At 34.6% G+C, this 17,811-nt stretch overlaps 1 protein-coding gene across 3 annotated transcripts in view; it reads right to left on the bottom strand.

Annotated features, from left to right (window-relative positions):
- Nucleotides 1-4,490: 4,490 nt before the first annotated feature.
- SGCZ (sarcoglycan zeta) overlaps nucleotides 4,491-17,811 on the bottom strand; it is a gene marked incomplete at both ends in the record, with an annotated part of 903,085 nt that continues 889,764 nt past the window's right edge. For all 3 annotated transcript variants that reach the window (XM_082680528.1, XM_082680530.1, XM_082680529.1), the window contains 2 exons: nucleotides 4,491-4,685; nucleotides 10,852-10,975. In XM_082680528.1, coding sequence (XP_082536654.1) covers nucleotides 4,491-4,685; nucleotides 10,852-10,975 — 319 coding nt within the window. The remainder of the gene's footprint in view (nucleotides 4,686-10,851; nucleotides 10,976-17,811) is intronic.

Genomic DNA, 17,811 nt, shown 5'->3' with positions numbered 1-17,811 from the left:
TTAGTAGAAGCAGCAGTGTTGTAGGGTTAAATACAATAGAAATCCCAGTCTTTGGTCTTTGACATTTAAACAACTAATGAACCGCAGTATAAAACAATATGAATAACAGTGTTCAATGAGGTCATTCATTAGTTTATGATTGTTTTAAAAGAATTAAAATGCAATATTATTTTACTTTGTGATCATAACATTTTGCAATATTCATTACTATAATATACACTAGTACACAGAGGAAAATCATTTCTCCAAGTATCTTTAAATAGGGTCACATGAGCAATTCTAATTAGACCAAAGCTACTGGAAGAATAAGGTGACAAGACCTCACTTATAAGAGACTCGAATGTGAGTTTGGTTTTGATGGCTAAATAGAGAATTTGGTCATTAAATATCTTCAACTATTTTAATAATTTAATATTACGATATTGATATTACCTGCTATAAAATACAGCACTTAAATGCCTTAAACACCCTCAATCTCTCTATCTATTGCTGCCTCATACAGGGATGCCAGGTTTGCAGTGATATAATTCATTAGGAGTTTTACTGTATCAAATGTCAGTTTTATAAAATGAGGCACTGTCCAACTGAGTAATTCAAATGGCAGAATATGTAGGAATTTTGAATGGCATAACAGGTTACAAAGAGTTCAGCAACGGACCTTTGTGATCAAATTACCATTTCTTCAAAAGACCAATGCTTTTTAGTTTGATGGAGATAAGTAATCATAGAATGATCAACAGCGTATTGATACTTGGTAAATACTTCTATTAATTTCCTAAATAGTCATTTTTAATAAGACCTAAATACATTCTTTTTCTCTTTAATGTTAACCATATTACTGAAGCCTGTCAACAGAGCATCGTTTTCTGAAAGGGACGTTGACGTTCAAATGATTAGAGCAAGAAAGGGAGTGTAGAAAAAAATAGCGTTTGGCTGCTGGAAAGATGTGCATTTCAACATTTATAAACAACAATGTCTAGGTATAGAAGGAGGTCAATAATAACAAGTTCAGAGCAGGGTACTGAACTCAAGATTGCTGAGTCTTTTCTTAAGGGAATCAGTGACATTTAGAGATGAAGGTAACCAAAGAAAACTTCTAGTTTGGCGTACCCCTCCCCAAGAGAAGTAAATGGTGACCAAGATAATTAAATATATTTCTTAAGGTCACATGAGTAGGTAGAGGGGCAGAAACACACCTGGAACTCCTGGCTCCATTTTCAGAGATGTGAAGTACTGAAATCTAAGATTTCCAGGTTAATGTAAAATATGAAGCATAAAATTATCTTAAATTCTTAGATAAATAGTTTTGCACCAGATTATACAGCTTATGGTTCATAATAAAATAAGAGAAAAAAAGTAGGACCAAGAAGTACAGAATAGAAATTTTGGAGGAGATTTGGAAGTTTTTTTTTTGGAAGTGCCTTACTGAAATATTCTGAAAGAAAAAAAATAATTTGTCCTTTCTGCTTCTCTCCTTTGGATCTCAAAACATGAGCGCAAATACTTCTCTGTCCATTCTCAGCTAAGAATTTAAACGGCTAGGAATGCTGTCAGTCCCCTTCCTTCTCTCTATCCTTCCTTCCTGCCTGTTTGCCTGCCTTCTCCACTTAAACTGGATACCAAGTTCAGGGTCCATGTAATACATTTGAAAGGAATCACTTTTCTGAGTTTAATTTGGGAAAAATGAAATTTGCATCTAAGTAAACTGCACTGTATGTATTTTGTAACACAAAAATGGTACTAGAAAAACAGATAATGAATCTGTTTGGGTAGTCTGCAATTAAGGAAAGAAACTCTGTATCAAGAAAGAATCAAGCCTTCTTTATGAGGAAATTAAGGACCTTTCAGAGCAATCTTCTGTGCCTTTAATAGAAGCCCAAACTCTGAGGCTGAGTTTATACTTAGATTCTAAGGAATCTAAAACAGCAAGTCAAGTAATTTAAACCACCCGTTTAGTGCTGAGTAGGAAAGCTACCTGTATCTCTATGCTATGTTTTTCTACCACACTGAGCAGATATTTTTACATCATCTAGACATAGTCTAACTCTCTTACACATTTCTTTTGAATTGCGTTTGTAACATTTCAAAATACATGTGAATTCAAAATTTGACAGCCCCTCACTGGAATTGGTTTTAACACTTTTTATCTTTTCTCCTCTCATGACCTATAGTTTACAATTTCGACATCCCCTTTCACCTTCTATAATATTTGCTCTTGGAATTAGAACATGTCAGAGCTGGAAGAAATCTTAAGAGACCATTTGATTCAATGCTTTTGTTGCAAAGTTGAGTAAACTGAAGCCTGGAGATATTCCCAGACTGCCTAAATCAGTTTACTGATTAGTAGAAGACAGAGCTGAGATTAGAAACAGGGCTAATCACTAATCAAAAGAATTGTTCCCATTTGACTAAGAAACTTTCTCATTGTTTTAATTTAGAACTTGAATATGTCTCAAATTAATACATAGCATTTTCCTAAAAGGTCTGTACAGTGATTAGCACCCATAATTTATCAAAATTTCTTGTGTTATACTTTGTGTGAATATTTTGCAAAAAACAATGGGAGGATTTCTCGTAGTAACTTCTAATGTTTTAGCTTAAATAAATTAAACTCCTGTGTTAGGATATGACTTTTTAAGCCATTGCACATCTTAACTTTTACTCCAATATTGACTTAAGGTTTATATAATAACCCCCAAACACAAGTTCTATTTTAAGAGTAATAAAACTGCACTAGCTTTCTGACTTTTCTGCTGAGTACAGAATACATTTAGTGAAATGGAGGTTTTTCAGGTATTCAATGTGTTACGTTATCCCAACAAGAGAATTCTGGTCAAACGGTTCACTTTGTTGCTTGCCTTACTCAGATTTCTTACTTTCGCTAATCAGATTATTTCTATAAATTCCAGTCTCCCACTTCACCCTGTGCTGCAGAGTCCTGAACTCCAAAGATTCTACAGTCACGGACTTCCAAACTGAAAACTTCCACACACCTGTAATCGTGTGTGCATGGGGGAGAAAAAGATGGACTGACGTGTGAAAATGAAAGACTTACCTTATAGTAATCAAGTCATCTTCCCAGAACAGGAAATAGCTAATACAATCTTATGTTCTTGGGTTCTATAAGGTGCGAGAGTTCAAGTTAAGCAGTGTTGTAGTAAATGCGTGGGCAGTATTCTGGAGTTATTTATCAGCAGCTAATTTACAAAAAGAAGCAACAGAGGACGGAAGCAACTATGCTCTCTGATTCGGGGTAGCTTAGCGGTCTAACAAAAGTAATCAAATATTAAGAGCTGCAAAGGAATGTGACTAAATTCCTTAAAATATGAATCTAATGGAGTAAACACATTTTCAACATGTTCGCTAACATTTGTATGTCTTACTGTTTAAGCGGGGATTTTCACTTTAATTTCTACCACCCTTAAGTCTTAATCTCCAATAAAAAGTACATAGATATAATTCTGTAGATGATATTCCAATGGAAAGTGAATTCATTCTCAGCATTAGGCATCACAGTAGTTTTTATTTATTTAGAGGATGTTTGAATTTTAGCAGTCCGAGTCAAGTATAAAGTGAATGAAGCAAACAAGAATTGTACTCTTAGAACCTAGCTGTAAAGGATATCATGTGAATTAAAAAAAAAAAAAGATCTATGGATTCCACACCATCGGTAGGTCCCTCTTAATCCTACCTTATATTGCAATCAATTGGATGTTTGGTTAAAAGCAAATACGTCACATGCAATAGCCAAGTACATACTATATAAGGCCGTTCAGATCTGACAAATGACGGTATAATGGCATTTTGTTAATTCTGTAAAGATTCTATTGCTGAGAGCTTTCAAAATTACCTAATGTACCAAATTCTAGAGTTAGTAGACAAAGAGTAACAACACATTGAATTTAAAGAAACAAATAAAACTCAGGGTGGGATTCTGTCTTGTCTTGTTTTGTTAAAAACCATGTATTGAATTTAATTTTTAGTAAAGCAAGCATTACATAATGCTTTAAAATTTTAAAATTCAGGGATAAAAGTTTACATCCAAAAAGATGAATGGAAAATTGTGCTTTCAGACTGTAGAACTAGTTTTCTTACAGGGTTAACCATTTCATCTTGCCATTGGATACTGGGAATTTCATCTATGTCATGTATATGTGGCAGTCCACATCCAGGTCCTGCAAAAATCTAAAACTGTGTGCTTCACTTCATGTAGCAAAGGCACCTATGTTATTCTCCCTTCTGAGCAAAAGTTATGATCCAGTTTTCCGCTGAAGATGGTTTTTCCACTGTTCTGTCACTCACCCTCTCCGTGTTGAGCAGTACAGAAAATCACGAGAGAAGGTGGTGCGAATCCCTGCTTACACTGGAAGGAGTTGCTCTGTGGACCATTTGGAGAAGCTCTGGACTGATCACGAGGGAAACGGAGCAGAACTGTGAAGGAGACGTACGGGAACAAAAGGCTATTCTGGTGTGAGGAGAAATCAGTCAGTTCAGCTCCACAAGCAGATGTTGCTACTGGACTGACAAGTAGACCCGGCCCCAGCTGGAGACAGGTACAGTTTGCCGTTGGGGCAGACACACAGTTCATGCACTGTCTGCCGAGAGTGGGAGGGGCTGGGTGAAGAAGAGGAAGGAGAGCCGGTCGGCAGGTTTCCCAGCCGGATTGTAGCCGCATTCAAAAATATCTAGGGGGAAAGAAATTGCATTTTAATTCCTTTTAGCATCCTATATTCTTAAGAGCTTTACAGCATGGTCTAATAAGAAAGACCACAGGACAAACAATTTTGTTGGTTTAGCTGCCAAACCTTGCTGAACCAACAAATTGCGTTCCTACGGTACAGCCCAAACGCTCTGTGGCTACCTGAGCCTTTGAGACACGGTATATTCTGAGAGAATGCCCTCGAAATGAAAGCAAGATTGTATAATCTGCTTACGGGGCCAACTCGGTTATTCAGACACCACAGAAAATGAATGCTTTTGACTGTCAGTTAATTTAACTTAAACGTGCCAGTCTAAAGAATATACAAAGAAATAAGGATGTTTATGGAGATGCCGTTAGTGAAGTGATGGGCAATTAATTAAAACAATTTTACTCTCTGGTTTAATTTTTTTTTAAATACTCATAAAGTCACGTTGACTCCCAATCTACACCAAGTAGATAATGTGCATAGTAAATAACAGATAACTATTAGATATAATCAGGTTTGAAGACTCCATGAAATATATGACCTGTACTTAACACCCATGTTGCTAAATCTTCTAACTTGCAAAATTACTTCACTTATTCCAAATCATGGACACAACACTTTCAGGGCCAGGGATCATATGGTTTTGACATGCATGGGGAATGGTCCAAAGAAAGGAAAATTAGATCATGAATTTGAATGAGCAAAGAAACAAACTCTCTCTAGCTATGTCTTGATTCTATTGTTATGTAGCTAATTACGGCCTAAAGGCATCTCTAAATTGACAAGAGAACCAGAGAATATTCCATTTTCTACACATTTGCTCTCACCTAAGTCCTAATCATTTCTTACTAAGACTCTTGCAATAGCCCCCTAATTGGCCTCCCAGTGGCCACTCTTGTCCTCTTACAGTCTATTGTACATGCTGTTGGAGTGAACCTCTAAGAAATGCAAACCAAATCGTGTCCTACCGGCGCTCAAGTTTCTCTAACGGTCTCCCACCATGCTTAAAATGAATCTTGATTCCTTTCCACGGCCCACAAGCCCTGTATGATCTGGCCTATCTCTCTAACATCACTTCCTACAATTCTTCTTGCATGAACTCTCACATTTTCTCAAACACACCAAAACAACCCTGGCCTCAGGGCTTTTTAACTCCTCATTTTCCTAGCCTGAAAAACTTTTCTCCAAATATTTACAAGTGGGGATAGATATTAACAGGGTGGTTAGAGAACAGAGGTAGGAGGGAGATTTCCTCTGTTTGCCTTTTCATGCTTTAAATTTTTTTGAAATATAGGAATCTATGACACACTAAGAATAAGCCAGAAAAAGAATTCCTATACCATAGACATGTATACTTTAGATTAACTTTAATTTTAGATGTGAGCTTATTTGTCCTGATCTCTACTAAAAGGTCACACTCTAAAAGAGAACTTTCCTAACCACCCTATTGAAGTAACACAAATCCATTAATCTCTCCTTACCAGCTTTACTTTACTCTGTAGTAACAATCTCTTCCTAACATTATATTGTGTATTTGTTCATTTATTGTTTATTTCTCTTACTTGCAAGTAATATCTATGAGGGCAGGGCCTGTCATTGGTTCAAGACTATAGAAGAGTGCATAGAATTGTGCCAGTACAAGTTGCATGAAGTAATGCTTTTCCTTCACCTTGTACATGTCTCTCTCCTCTAGGGTACAATTCTCACCCTCCACCAAAGCCCAGTTCATCTGCTTCATCCTCTATGGACCTTTCCCTAGTGCCCCAAGACGGAAAGACTCTTCTTATTTGGTTCTCCTGTAGCAGTTTATTATTAATATCTTATTTTGCTCATCACTTGGTAGCTTATTTTATAGTCATATTGATATATTACTTTCTCTAATAAACTATGTCCTTCTTGAAGGTAGAATTAAGTCTGAATTTTTTTATAACTTCACAGTGCTTGACCCTGCATGTACAGCTTCCATGTAATACAAATAGTTGCTGAATAAATGGATAGATTATGAAATAAAAATGATTGCATTTACCAACAGTATTCAAAGTTAAGAAAGAATAATTAAAGTTTTTGTTTGTAGGTATCAAATGTTGAAATTTATTACTTCATAATTTCTTCTACGGTAAGTGACAGGAAAGCAAAGAGAAAGGACTTCTATTTTTTTTAAGATGAATTTTTGTTTTTCTGATTCAAAAGTGCACAAAACTAAGTAAAAAAAAATGACAACGTATTTTTGGGTTATAAATGCTGGGCCTCATTTCTTCCTGCTCTGTGTTTCCATGAAGAGGGACATCAATGAGTGTAATACCAATTGCTACACGCTGTGGGTTCTTTCACTCACTTCTCCACGGGGGGAGGAGGGATGATTCCTCTTACTGGTTGAGTTTGACAGAGGAACTGGGCTTGCACAGCACAACGCCCTTTCTTCCCTTCTGCTGAGGAGTTGGCATGCTTGCAGAGAGTAGATATTCTCAAGCTTCGCCAATGCCAAACGTATTATAAAGACAAGCTCTGGGACTGTGGGGTTTAGGTCTGCATATGTGGAGGTTAGTTCATGCTGAAAAAGTGTTAGGAGCGGGTGTTTTGTCCAAGAAACCTTGTGACGTAGACAATAAAGAATGCAACATGGAAAGCTAAAGAACATGTGGATAAGGAGGCTCATGTAGGATTCATCAAATGACTCTAAGATATTGTCAGTGGTTCATTTCTTAGTAAGCACAGAAGCAAGTGTTACTGGCAAGCCCTGGTGAGTTTCAGAGGCTTGCTAACACCAGGCCACATCGCTGGGTTTTATAGTTTGGAACTGATTGCCTTTCCGTTGGTGTAGCCTAACTGAATAAATGTGGAGAGTAGCTGTTTTTATACAGGTAGGACATGCAGGTGGCAGCCTCAGAAAGCAAGCCCAGCTGTGGTGGTCTTATCAATGGAGTTAGCCTTGAACCTTATGGTATGTGGCCTGCTTCAGTTTAGCTATAGCTGTGCCCTCCAGCTCTCCTATCCATTTACGGGTGACTCTTGATCATATTTGGCTATGTGGCAATACTTAATTCCATCATCTTCTGAGATCCACATTGTAGCTTCACCCATATATGGGAGGTAGATTTTTATTAATAGGTAAATTTAAATGAATGGGGTCTTTAAAAGAGAAAATGGGAGTTGATTATATGGGGATGGATGATAACTAGAACTTTGGTGGTGATCACTTTGTAGTATATACAGATGTGAAATTATAATGCTGTACACCTGAAACTTACACAGTGTTATATACCACTTTTACCTCAATAATAATATAAAATTAAAGAAGAAATAATAAAGGAACAAAGAAAGGATAAAGAAAAAGAAGGAATATAAATAAAATTCTGAATTTCGAAAGTTAGCCTCACAGATATAAGATCCATCCATAGAACGATGAAAGATTGAATAAATGATGGCTTTACATTTAAAAAATAAAAAGAAAGAAAAAGAAAAGAAAGGGGAGAAAAAATATTTTCTTGGTTTGAGACAGAAAACTAAGTTATGAGATAAAAAGGGGTGTCATATATTGATTCTTTCCAACCCCACGTAGCTCAGCTTTTCCAGGCTTCTGCAGCTTGGATGGACCCCCTCATAACTCTTTCTGTTCTGCTTAAGGCACTTCCGATGACACTGCTCACTTTCCAACTTCTAAAATTGATATTTCTATTCCAGATCACCCTATAAACCATATAATCCATTTGTTGTGAAACTCTTCCTTGTACTCAGAATGACACCCCTGAGCTTTTAAGTCACAGCCCATTGTCTTCTCTCTACCAAGAATCCATTTATTCCATTCTTACCTGTTGAAATCAGACCTATCCCTGTAGAACATTTAATCAGTTTGTAAGATAAAAAAATTGTGTCATCTTGTAACATACATTATTAAGTTACTGCATTGCATATGCTATTATAACTTTCAATGTTTTACCTACAGTTGTCATTCATGTTGTTTTCAGAGCTGAATTTGAAATTCCTTGCAATACGGTGTCTGAAATGAATGAAACTTCTGCAGTGCAGAACTTTGTGTGCAATTTCATTCTTACTTATTTTGGTTACCTCAACACCATGTTTGCCGTGATCTTAATTAATTTAAACACTACCTAAGAGTAGGGACTTTATATTTTTCTGTATTATTTAATAATTGGTGGATCTGCCTTTCTGTGGCATAGTCAATGAAGCAAAGAGAAAGATTTTATATCATTTCATACTTCTTCCTAGAAAAATTACATGCGATTTCATTCTAATAGAAAGTGCTGTGCTTTTCTGTATATTTATTTTATTAATATAAAAAATGGCCACAGCTGAAAGCTTTTGGCTGTGACTTATTTACAGCATAATACTCAATTCATAATTAAATGCTAATCTGTAATTGAATTCAAGGATTCTGCTGATACTCTGAATAAAAGAACATAAGTAAAGTGGAGCATAAATAGAAGCAGAATGGAGATTAATAACCATCAATATTTATTATGAGATGATTCATTATGAATAATTTGAATGAAATGATTAGCATGATAAAAATGCCTTAAAAAAGATGTGAGATATTTAAGAAAGATTTCTCTCTTGCTGTGGTAGACAAAGTATTGTAGTCTGCAATTGTAGTGGGGAGAAATCCTGAAAGGTAATACGGATATATGTTTTCAATATTATAAAACATATTTCTAGATTATTTAAGCTGTACTATCAGATAAGATGCTAATGACCCTGGCAATAAGTTTGTTTATAAAAAGGAAGCCAAATGTGTAATACAAATTTATCTTGAATCAATAACTGAGATACTGGTATAAAGGTAAGAAAGGAACAACCTCTTTTTGATTCTGTTAATGTCTGCCCTCATATTTACATCTGAAGAGGTCCGAGATGCGCCAGAGCGTCACTCTCAAATCATCCTTCCAAGCTTTTTCTTCTCAGCTTGACCTTTATAAACTCATTAAAAAAATAAATAAGCACACGAAGGAAGAAAATATTAAGGGAATTAATTGGTGGAAACAGCAGCACAACAGATTTAGACCTTCAAGGACTTTGGGAATTGTGGTAAAAATATACAGAATCGAATATGTATTATGCATAAGGCTTTGAAATAATGAAGGTAGAATTAAAAACAAACAAGCAAACGAGAGCAACTACCAAGATGTCCAGGCAGATTTGAAAAAAAGCAACAGATGAGAGTCCTAGAAATGAATAACAAAATTACTGAAATTAAAAGCCCAATGTAGGGATTGAAGAAGAGATTAGATACTGAGGAGGAACCTGGCATGTGGATCTGAATAAATAGGCAGAGTGAGGCATAGGGCAATAAAGAAATAGAAATGAGGAAGGAGAGGCTAAGCGATCTGGAAGGTAAGGGAATGAAAAGACAACATTTCTTCAGAGAGTCTGAAAAAGCCCATAGAGAAAAGGGGGAGAGGGACTATCTGAAGACGTAATGTTGAGGAATTTCCAGAATGGACAAAAATGTGATTCTGCAGACACAATAGTCACAATGTATACAGCAAGTAAAGGAGACAAAATAAATACCTGCCTATCACATTCCAGTGAAAGAATGGAAGCCCAAAGACAAAGGGTTCTTTAAATCAGGCAGTAAGAGAAAGAAGAGGATCTTTAAAGGAATGAGGACAACAGAGTTTAAACAGACTCTTGGGTGAAATAAAGCAACATGGAAGAAAAACAGCATGTATCTCATCTAGGAAATAACTGGGTGAAATAGCAAAATAAACTTTTGCTTTTTGTTTCCCTTTTAGAAAAATATAGGTACTATTTCTACTGAGACAAACACACAAACTTTCAAAGCACTTTTTGGAAAAACTTTTTGAAGACCAAAATGGAACCAAGACAGCAAAGACTTGCCTTCATTCTGGGTATTACCTTGATATTCATTCCATTCATCTGTCGATTTTTGAAACTGCAGGAACTTAGATGCCCCACTTATAAATGACTTATGAATGAATATCTTTCAGTAGAAAATAAATGGAGCTTTGACTTATGAAAATAACATTAGGTTTACCCAGTTTCATATTTAAGAAGTATTAATATTTTCAAAATTTGAGCCCTCTTATGAAGTAGTTCCTTATGTTTCTCCTGGAATCATATGCGTATAATTTGAGAAGAAGCACCCTCCGCAGTAAAAGGCCAGTGTCTACACCTCAGAACTCACCTCCCCCTCTGTGGACTGCAAGTGGAGCTCCTTCCTGCAGGCAGCCTTGAAGTCTCCAGCTGCAGCACTCACCTGGACCCCCCGGGGAGCTTCCATTATCAAGGACCTGGTTGGTGATTCAAGCCTTAAACAAACAAACAAACAAACAAAAACACCTTAATATTGATAAGAAAAAAAGTTTACATTGGACTCAAAGATAATGTTAGTCAACTAAAACAAACAGGCAGGCATATATACAAATCCTTGTCATTTCCAAAAAGAAAAAATGCTAAAATGAGTTTTAGAAAGATTTTTGATTGCTTTATCTATTTTTTGGCTCTTTCTTCATTTGTTAGCATCAATTATTTACTCTAATTTGTATAATGATTTAGTAACCGTTTCTTGTGTTGTTTCCCTTCACAATGCAAATGAAAAGTAGGTCATGGTAGTTTACTAGTTTAAATCTTTTATACATTTTTCAATATTAATGATGGAGTCTTAAGAAATAAATTTCTAGAAAGTTAGCATGTAAGTATCCCTCAGTAAAGTGTCCTTGTCTTGCAAAGATGAGAGAGTTTTAATGAAAATCATTAATATTGCAAACTTCCAAATGTGCCCAGTCAAAATTCTGTAAACTAAAAAATTCTCAAGGGACTTTTTACACTTCTAGACATTAATTAAAATGAGGACGTAAGATATTTCCTACATCACCTGACCTCTATCGGCCCAAGAAAATGTCCACAGAATGAATGACATTAGTCTGAGAAAGAAAAATTAAACGAGGGGTGATACACAAGTGTTTTAGATAGCTGTGCCTGCAAAAAAGATAGTTGGGAGGCATTTTCAAAATTATCTCCAAATATAAACGTAGAGAAAGAGCAAAGGAAGGCAAAATACAGAAACAAGAATATAGTCATAAAAAGCACTTGGTGTGATAAGAGATCTTATCCTGGAGTTCATCGTTTTGGATAATAGCTTGCTCTGGGGCTGTAACTGCCTGTGTTCCTCGTGACCTCAGGACTTCAGGACAAGAGTCCCTTCAGGCTCACATTCACCATCATCGAGAGCAACAGGTCTCCTTTGAGGCTACCATCCCAGTGTGGTTTTTCAGAGAGAATCACACCAAATAGTTTGAGCACTGAAGATCAGCCCTCTCTCCCAGTAGTAAAGTTGAACTTAAACACTTGAAAGTGATATTGAAGAACTAAAGCCAGCATTTTGAAGAAGTGATTTCAACACTTTAAATTTTTTTTCACTCACTAAAGCAACTTTGAAACTTTCATCCCTATAGGCCTTTTGGATATCTTCATAAAATCCCTTGAGGGTGAGGTTTTCAATATATATATTTTAAAGAAATGTCTGTTTGTTTTTTTTAAAACACTAATTACACATTTTCACAGAATATTTGAAAACTTCAAAAAGAATCACCCATAATTTTTTCATTCATAATATTTATACTTTGCAGAGTATCTAAATTTCAAAATCTGAATATTTAAATATATATTTATAAGTGATGTCCTCTGATACACCCCCAAATATTCACCATCTTGAATAATATATCTGTGACCGTTTCTATTTCCACTTGTTATAGACCATTTCTATAACATTAAATGTAATTACATAAGTTTGGGTATGACTGAACCACTCAATCAGAAGTCAGATAAGAACTTAATTAACATGAATTAATGTTCTGAAACATTATGAATCTGAAGGAAACACAACTTGTAAGTGGGAGGAAAAACACGCTTATTTTATCAAATAATTGATATGGTTTAGTTTGTTTCCAAGGATAAGGGGTTGGGATACTTATATATTTGATAGTAAAATATCTGTAATAAGTGTGAACATTTTTTGTACTATATTTTTACCCTATTTCTGCTAGAGCATTAAAATATAGTAAGTACTTCTGGGCTTTTGAGTTTTTCCATTCTCATCCTTACTAAATATTTAATTAAAAAATCTTAATTGTCTTCATCTTCATTTTAGACCTCAGGTACCCATTGGCAGTCTTGCTATGGAGTGTTTTGCTAGCATTGACTTAGAGGATCCCTATTCAAAGAGGCAGTAAAGATGGAGAGCTGGCTAGACCTGGGTTCAGGAAAGTGAGCCAGCAGCAATAAATTTCAGTTTTATCATCTCTGAAATGGACAATTACAATGTTTTCTTATAGGATTGTAAGGAATCTCTTAAACTGATTAAGGGAAATAGCTATGTAGTGGGATAGTAGTTTGAAATGTATGGGATTTCCTCCCTGTCCCATTTCCTTGCTTCCTTTGCCATTCCCCATTCACTAAACACTATCCTTTGCCAAAAATGGTGGACGATAGAGCAGAGAAGATGTTAAAGATATTTTGTGTTTCCTAATGTTACAGACATTTTGAGTTGAAAAAAAACCCTAGCCATTTATTGTGTTGAAAATGATTCAGCACATAAACAAAAACAGAGAAGAAAACCAACAACAGTAAGACCTTGTTGTTTATTTCACGAGTTGGAGGAACTGTTTTCTTGATTCACAGGCTAGAGAAGATTTGGAGAGAAATAAACAGAATTGGTCTTGAATGGCTCTCTGTGTTCTGCTACCTGAGGTCAAGTCCTAGGTTTGTGGGACCTTTATTCTTTAGGGGTTAGAGATCTGAGGAGAGAGAGATATTTCAGGACAACTGAGGACAAGAGACCACAAGATCCTCAAAGGAGAAAAGAGTGGTGACCGGCAGTGACTGAGGACTAAGTGACGGTAAGAAGAACATCTTGACAAATGCCAGGTGGATCATGAGGCTACCAAGGACCAAATGTCACCCCAAATGCTTAGGCAGTGTAAGCATCTTGGTATAACGATGCAACCCCAGGGAGAAAGAAGAGAAGTGAATAGACTGGGGCTTAGTTTCTGATAGTGAGCACAATGGAGACCATACATGTAAATTAAAGTTTTACAGGAATATTTTCATTTCTTCTACAGATAATTTTGTGCCCTAAGACAATATATACCTGCCATATATATATATATATACATATATACACATATATGTGTGTGTATATATATATAAAACCTATCAAGGGGTAAAGGGGTACATAAAACACGTTATATGATATATATAATATATATGTAAAACTTATCAAGGAGTACATATATATATATATATATAACTTATCAAGGGGTACATAAAACATAAAAAACATGGCAATTTTACAGTATTGCTAAATCCTTCAAGTTCTGAAAGTGATAAAGACTGAAAGTGATTAAGACTTTGAATTAAACAGACTTCAACTGTATGCTTTGCTAATCTTGATAAAATTAAAAGTAGTGCTCACTAAGAAATGATATAAGTTTTATTAAAAATAGCACTGTTTTATATAGTATCCATCACTCGGGTAAGTAATATACACTAGGAACTTTAATTATGGAGAGCGTGCAGATAGAGTATATAATAAAAATTTATTAGATCATTTGGAGGATTTCATAATTCTATTTTCAAAGGAACATGTTGTGGTATTCAAATATTTCTTATGAACATGAAAATTAAAGTAAGCTGCAAACTAGTATTTACAAGCTTGCCTGACTATTTAGCATAAGCAAATAAACTAAATTTTGGGCAGCAAAAATTTCATAGCAGGACTACAGTGTATATGGAGACCTAAAATCTTCAAATTAACCCTACTGTGAATAGCATACATTCAGTGTGAGCATTTACAGATGCATGTATTAACCTGAATCATCCAATATCAATATTCACAATTACATGTATACTTACATTTAAATATTACATTTGCACACATTACCTACCTAGAACTGCCCATTGTCTCTAGGTCTATCACTTGGTGAATAAGGAAAAAACGCATTTTTCACAAGCGGTGTGCAAATTTTGTTCTATATTTCCATCCAAACTGCAAGTGTTAAACTCCATGAATTCTGACAATAAGAAAGTAATATTTGCATTTAAGCACAATGCGGCACTTTTAAAAGGTTTTGAAATCAGGTAAGCATATGATCATGATATTAACTATCCAAAGAACATTATAGAAAAAGTAGATGTAGACACAAAACTTAACATATATAAAATAAAAAGTAGACATCATGTTACCAGTTATCCCAATTTATCAAAAAGATTTGATGATGGTGTAATAATATATTTCATTGACTATTTTATAAATAATATTTTCCCAGGCTCTTCCTAGAAGCTGGGTACTTCTAGAGGCTATATTATAAACTGCAGGATATAGAAAAACTATTTCCTATATGTATTAAAAGTGCTGCTGCATACTATGAAGTAATGAAAGTTATTTCCAAGAAGCAGTCTGGGAAATTCAGCAAAAGTTACATCAGTCTAATGAAAGAATTAAACATAGGACTTTGAATAATAAGCTCATAGTTTCTACGCGAGTTCTACTGGAAATTTTAAATCCAGTTAACCTCACTGGGGCTCAGTTACCTAATAAATAAAATTACAGCGCACCTTAAACATAAAATATTTTATTCATTGCAGAACATCATTAGATCTGTTCTTTATTAGTGTGTTAGCCATATATTTATAGTAATACACTAAAAGCTATTTTAAGGAAGGACAGAAAATTTAAAAATAAAATTCCCTCTCTTAGTTTGGTCCTCCTCCCTCTGTCCCTAATGTGCAGTGTGCATCTCCATTAAACATGAACCAGAGCGCCTCAAAGGTGGGAATGCCTGCCTGCTCCACAGAAAGATCTTCTTTTTTTTTCCTTTCTTCTGACACTAGCTATGCAACTTCTTAAAAGAATAGCATTCTTTCCCAAATCTTAGGGGGTCATAATGACTTGCTGTTCCCTTTGTACGACGCTTATGCTTACCTGGACTGTGAATCTTCAGTGAACTTTATGTAAAATACCAGTATGCCATTTTGATGTATGATCCTTTGTCTCAAAAGTGTACATGACTGTGCTTTCCACTTCTGACAGGTGGAACAGTTCTCGGGGCTTCTGAGAGTCTGTCTCCTGGATTATAATCCTCAATTTGGCTTGAATAAAATTCCCTTTCATTAATTCTTCTTAACTTGATTGTTAATTGAATTTTCGTCGACAAAGAGTAAAATGATACAACCACTTTGGAAAGCTCTGGAATTTTTATATAAAACTTAACATATCCAGATACATCCCAAGCATCTTTCAATTATGAAAATGCATAGATAAAATACTGTATGTTCATATAATGGATCAGCAATAAAGCAGAAGGAATTATTGATACAGACAACATCATGAATGGCTCTCAAAAACATTATGTGGAATGAAATAAATCTTACAAAGAAGTACATCTTGTATGATCAATTTATATTAGTACTAAGTCAGCCTAATCTAATACAGGGTAAAAAAACTGAGAGTAGTTTGCTTCTGGTGGGTAGTGGTGGGGATTTACCAGGAAGGAAATGAGGGAACTTTCTTGAGTGATGATAATGCTTTATATCTTGAGAAGAATTTGGATTACACAGGTGCATGCATTTTTCAAAACCCAGCAAATATGCATTTAGGCTTTGTGAATGTCATTGCATAATTATTTTACAACAAAAGGAAAGAAGCTGTAAATGATCTTGGATACTAATGATGTACATGCTGAAGTGATCAGGAAAAGTGTACAGATTTATACAATTTATGTTCAATGCATAAAAATTAAGATATACTGGTGGATGGACAGTGGAAATGTATACATAATTTAAGACATACAGAAAAATGATACTAGGAGAATCTAGCTGGGGGTTATATAGGCGCTTTCTATAAGATACTCTCAACATGTAGTATGTTTGAGAATTTTCATAATACGATGTCGGGAAAGAAAGTGTGGTCACAGATCTTACAGGATTATCTTTTGTTTTTTTTGGTAAAATTTGTAGAACTGTATACTATGAAAATATAAATAGGAAAACTGTTAATTGATGCTAATATTTGACTGTTATTGACTGTATTACAATGCAATAAAGATATTAAAGACATACAGGGATACTATAAAAATATGTAATTCCTGTTGTTATATCACTATATTAATATAAATGCTATATTATTCAAAGTCTGTATTTTACAATTATTTCCAAGAAAGGGATACCTAGAAAGGACATCTGATATTCTTTACTTTACCTGAAAATTCAAGAGTTTGAGGTATTCCTGGATAAAAATAAGCTCATATTTATACTTCCATATCATGAAAATTCCAATATATCAAAAATAATAAATATATGTAATAAAATTCCAACAAGAATCTCAGTAGAGTCTCTTGAAACTTAAAACTTTATGTCAAAGTATTTTGAGGGGAAAAATATGTGACAATTACCAGATTTGTTAAATAAAGATACAGTAGGAGATTTTCCTTTTAAAATTAGAACTTAATATAAAGGAATTTTAATTAAAAAATGATATCAAAATTAGAAATGGAAATTTGGTCAATGAAACACAATACAATCTAAAACAGATGGCAAGTATTTATGAGAAGTTAATATTTGACAAGTTGTAGCAATCATTTTGGGGTGGAAAATATGAGGTTATTTAATAAATGATGCTTAATAAATTGACTATCCATACTGAAGAAATAACATTAAATCCTTAACATGCTCTGCAAGAATAATTTCCAGTTTTATCTATTCAAAATATAAAAACTAATAAATTATAGACTGTAATTTTCAATAGAAAATTGGAAGAAAATTCAGAACATAATTTCCCATTTTATTTACTCAAAATATAAAACTAAGAAATGACCTAGTGTACAAAATAAACAACAAAATTAGAAGAAAAAACCCAGGAAATATCCAACTCTAGAAAAGGGAAACCTTTGAAACAAGACTGAAGCCTAGAAATCATAAAGAAAAATAATTTATATAGTTTACAATGCCAGTTTTTGGTTGGACTGGTTTTCTCCAGATACCCTCCACTTCTCAAATCAGCCTAGAATCCCTCTAGAATGTCCTGGGCTCAGATCTTGGAACTCGAATCAGACTAAACCTGGATTTTCTTCTAGAACCATCTACTAGG

This window comes from Grampus griseus (assembly GCF_964374135.1).
Source record: "Grampus griseus genome assembly, chromosome: 21".
NCBI classification, from domain to species: Eukaryota; Metazoa; Chordata; class Mammalia; order Artiodactyla; family Delphinidae; genus Grampus; species Grampus griseus.
The sequence above is the reverse complement of the archived record's forward strand: the minus strand, read 5'-3'. Positions and strand labels throughout refer to the sequence as shown.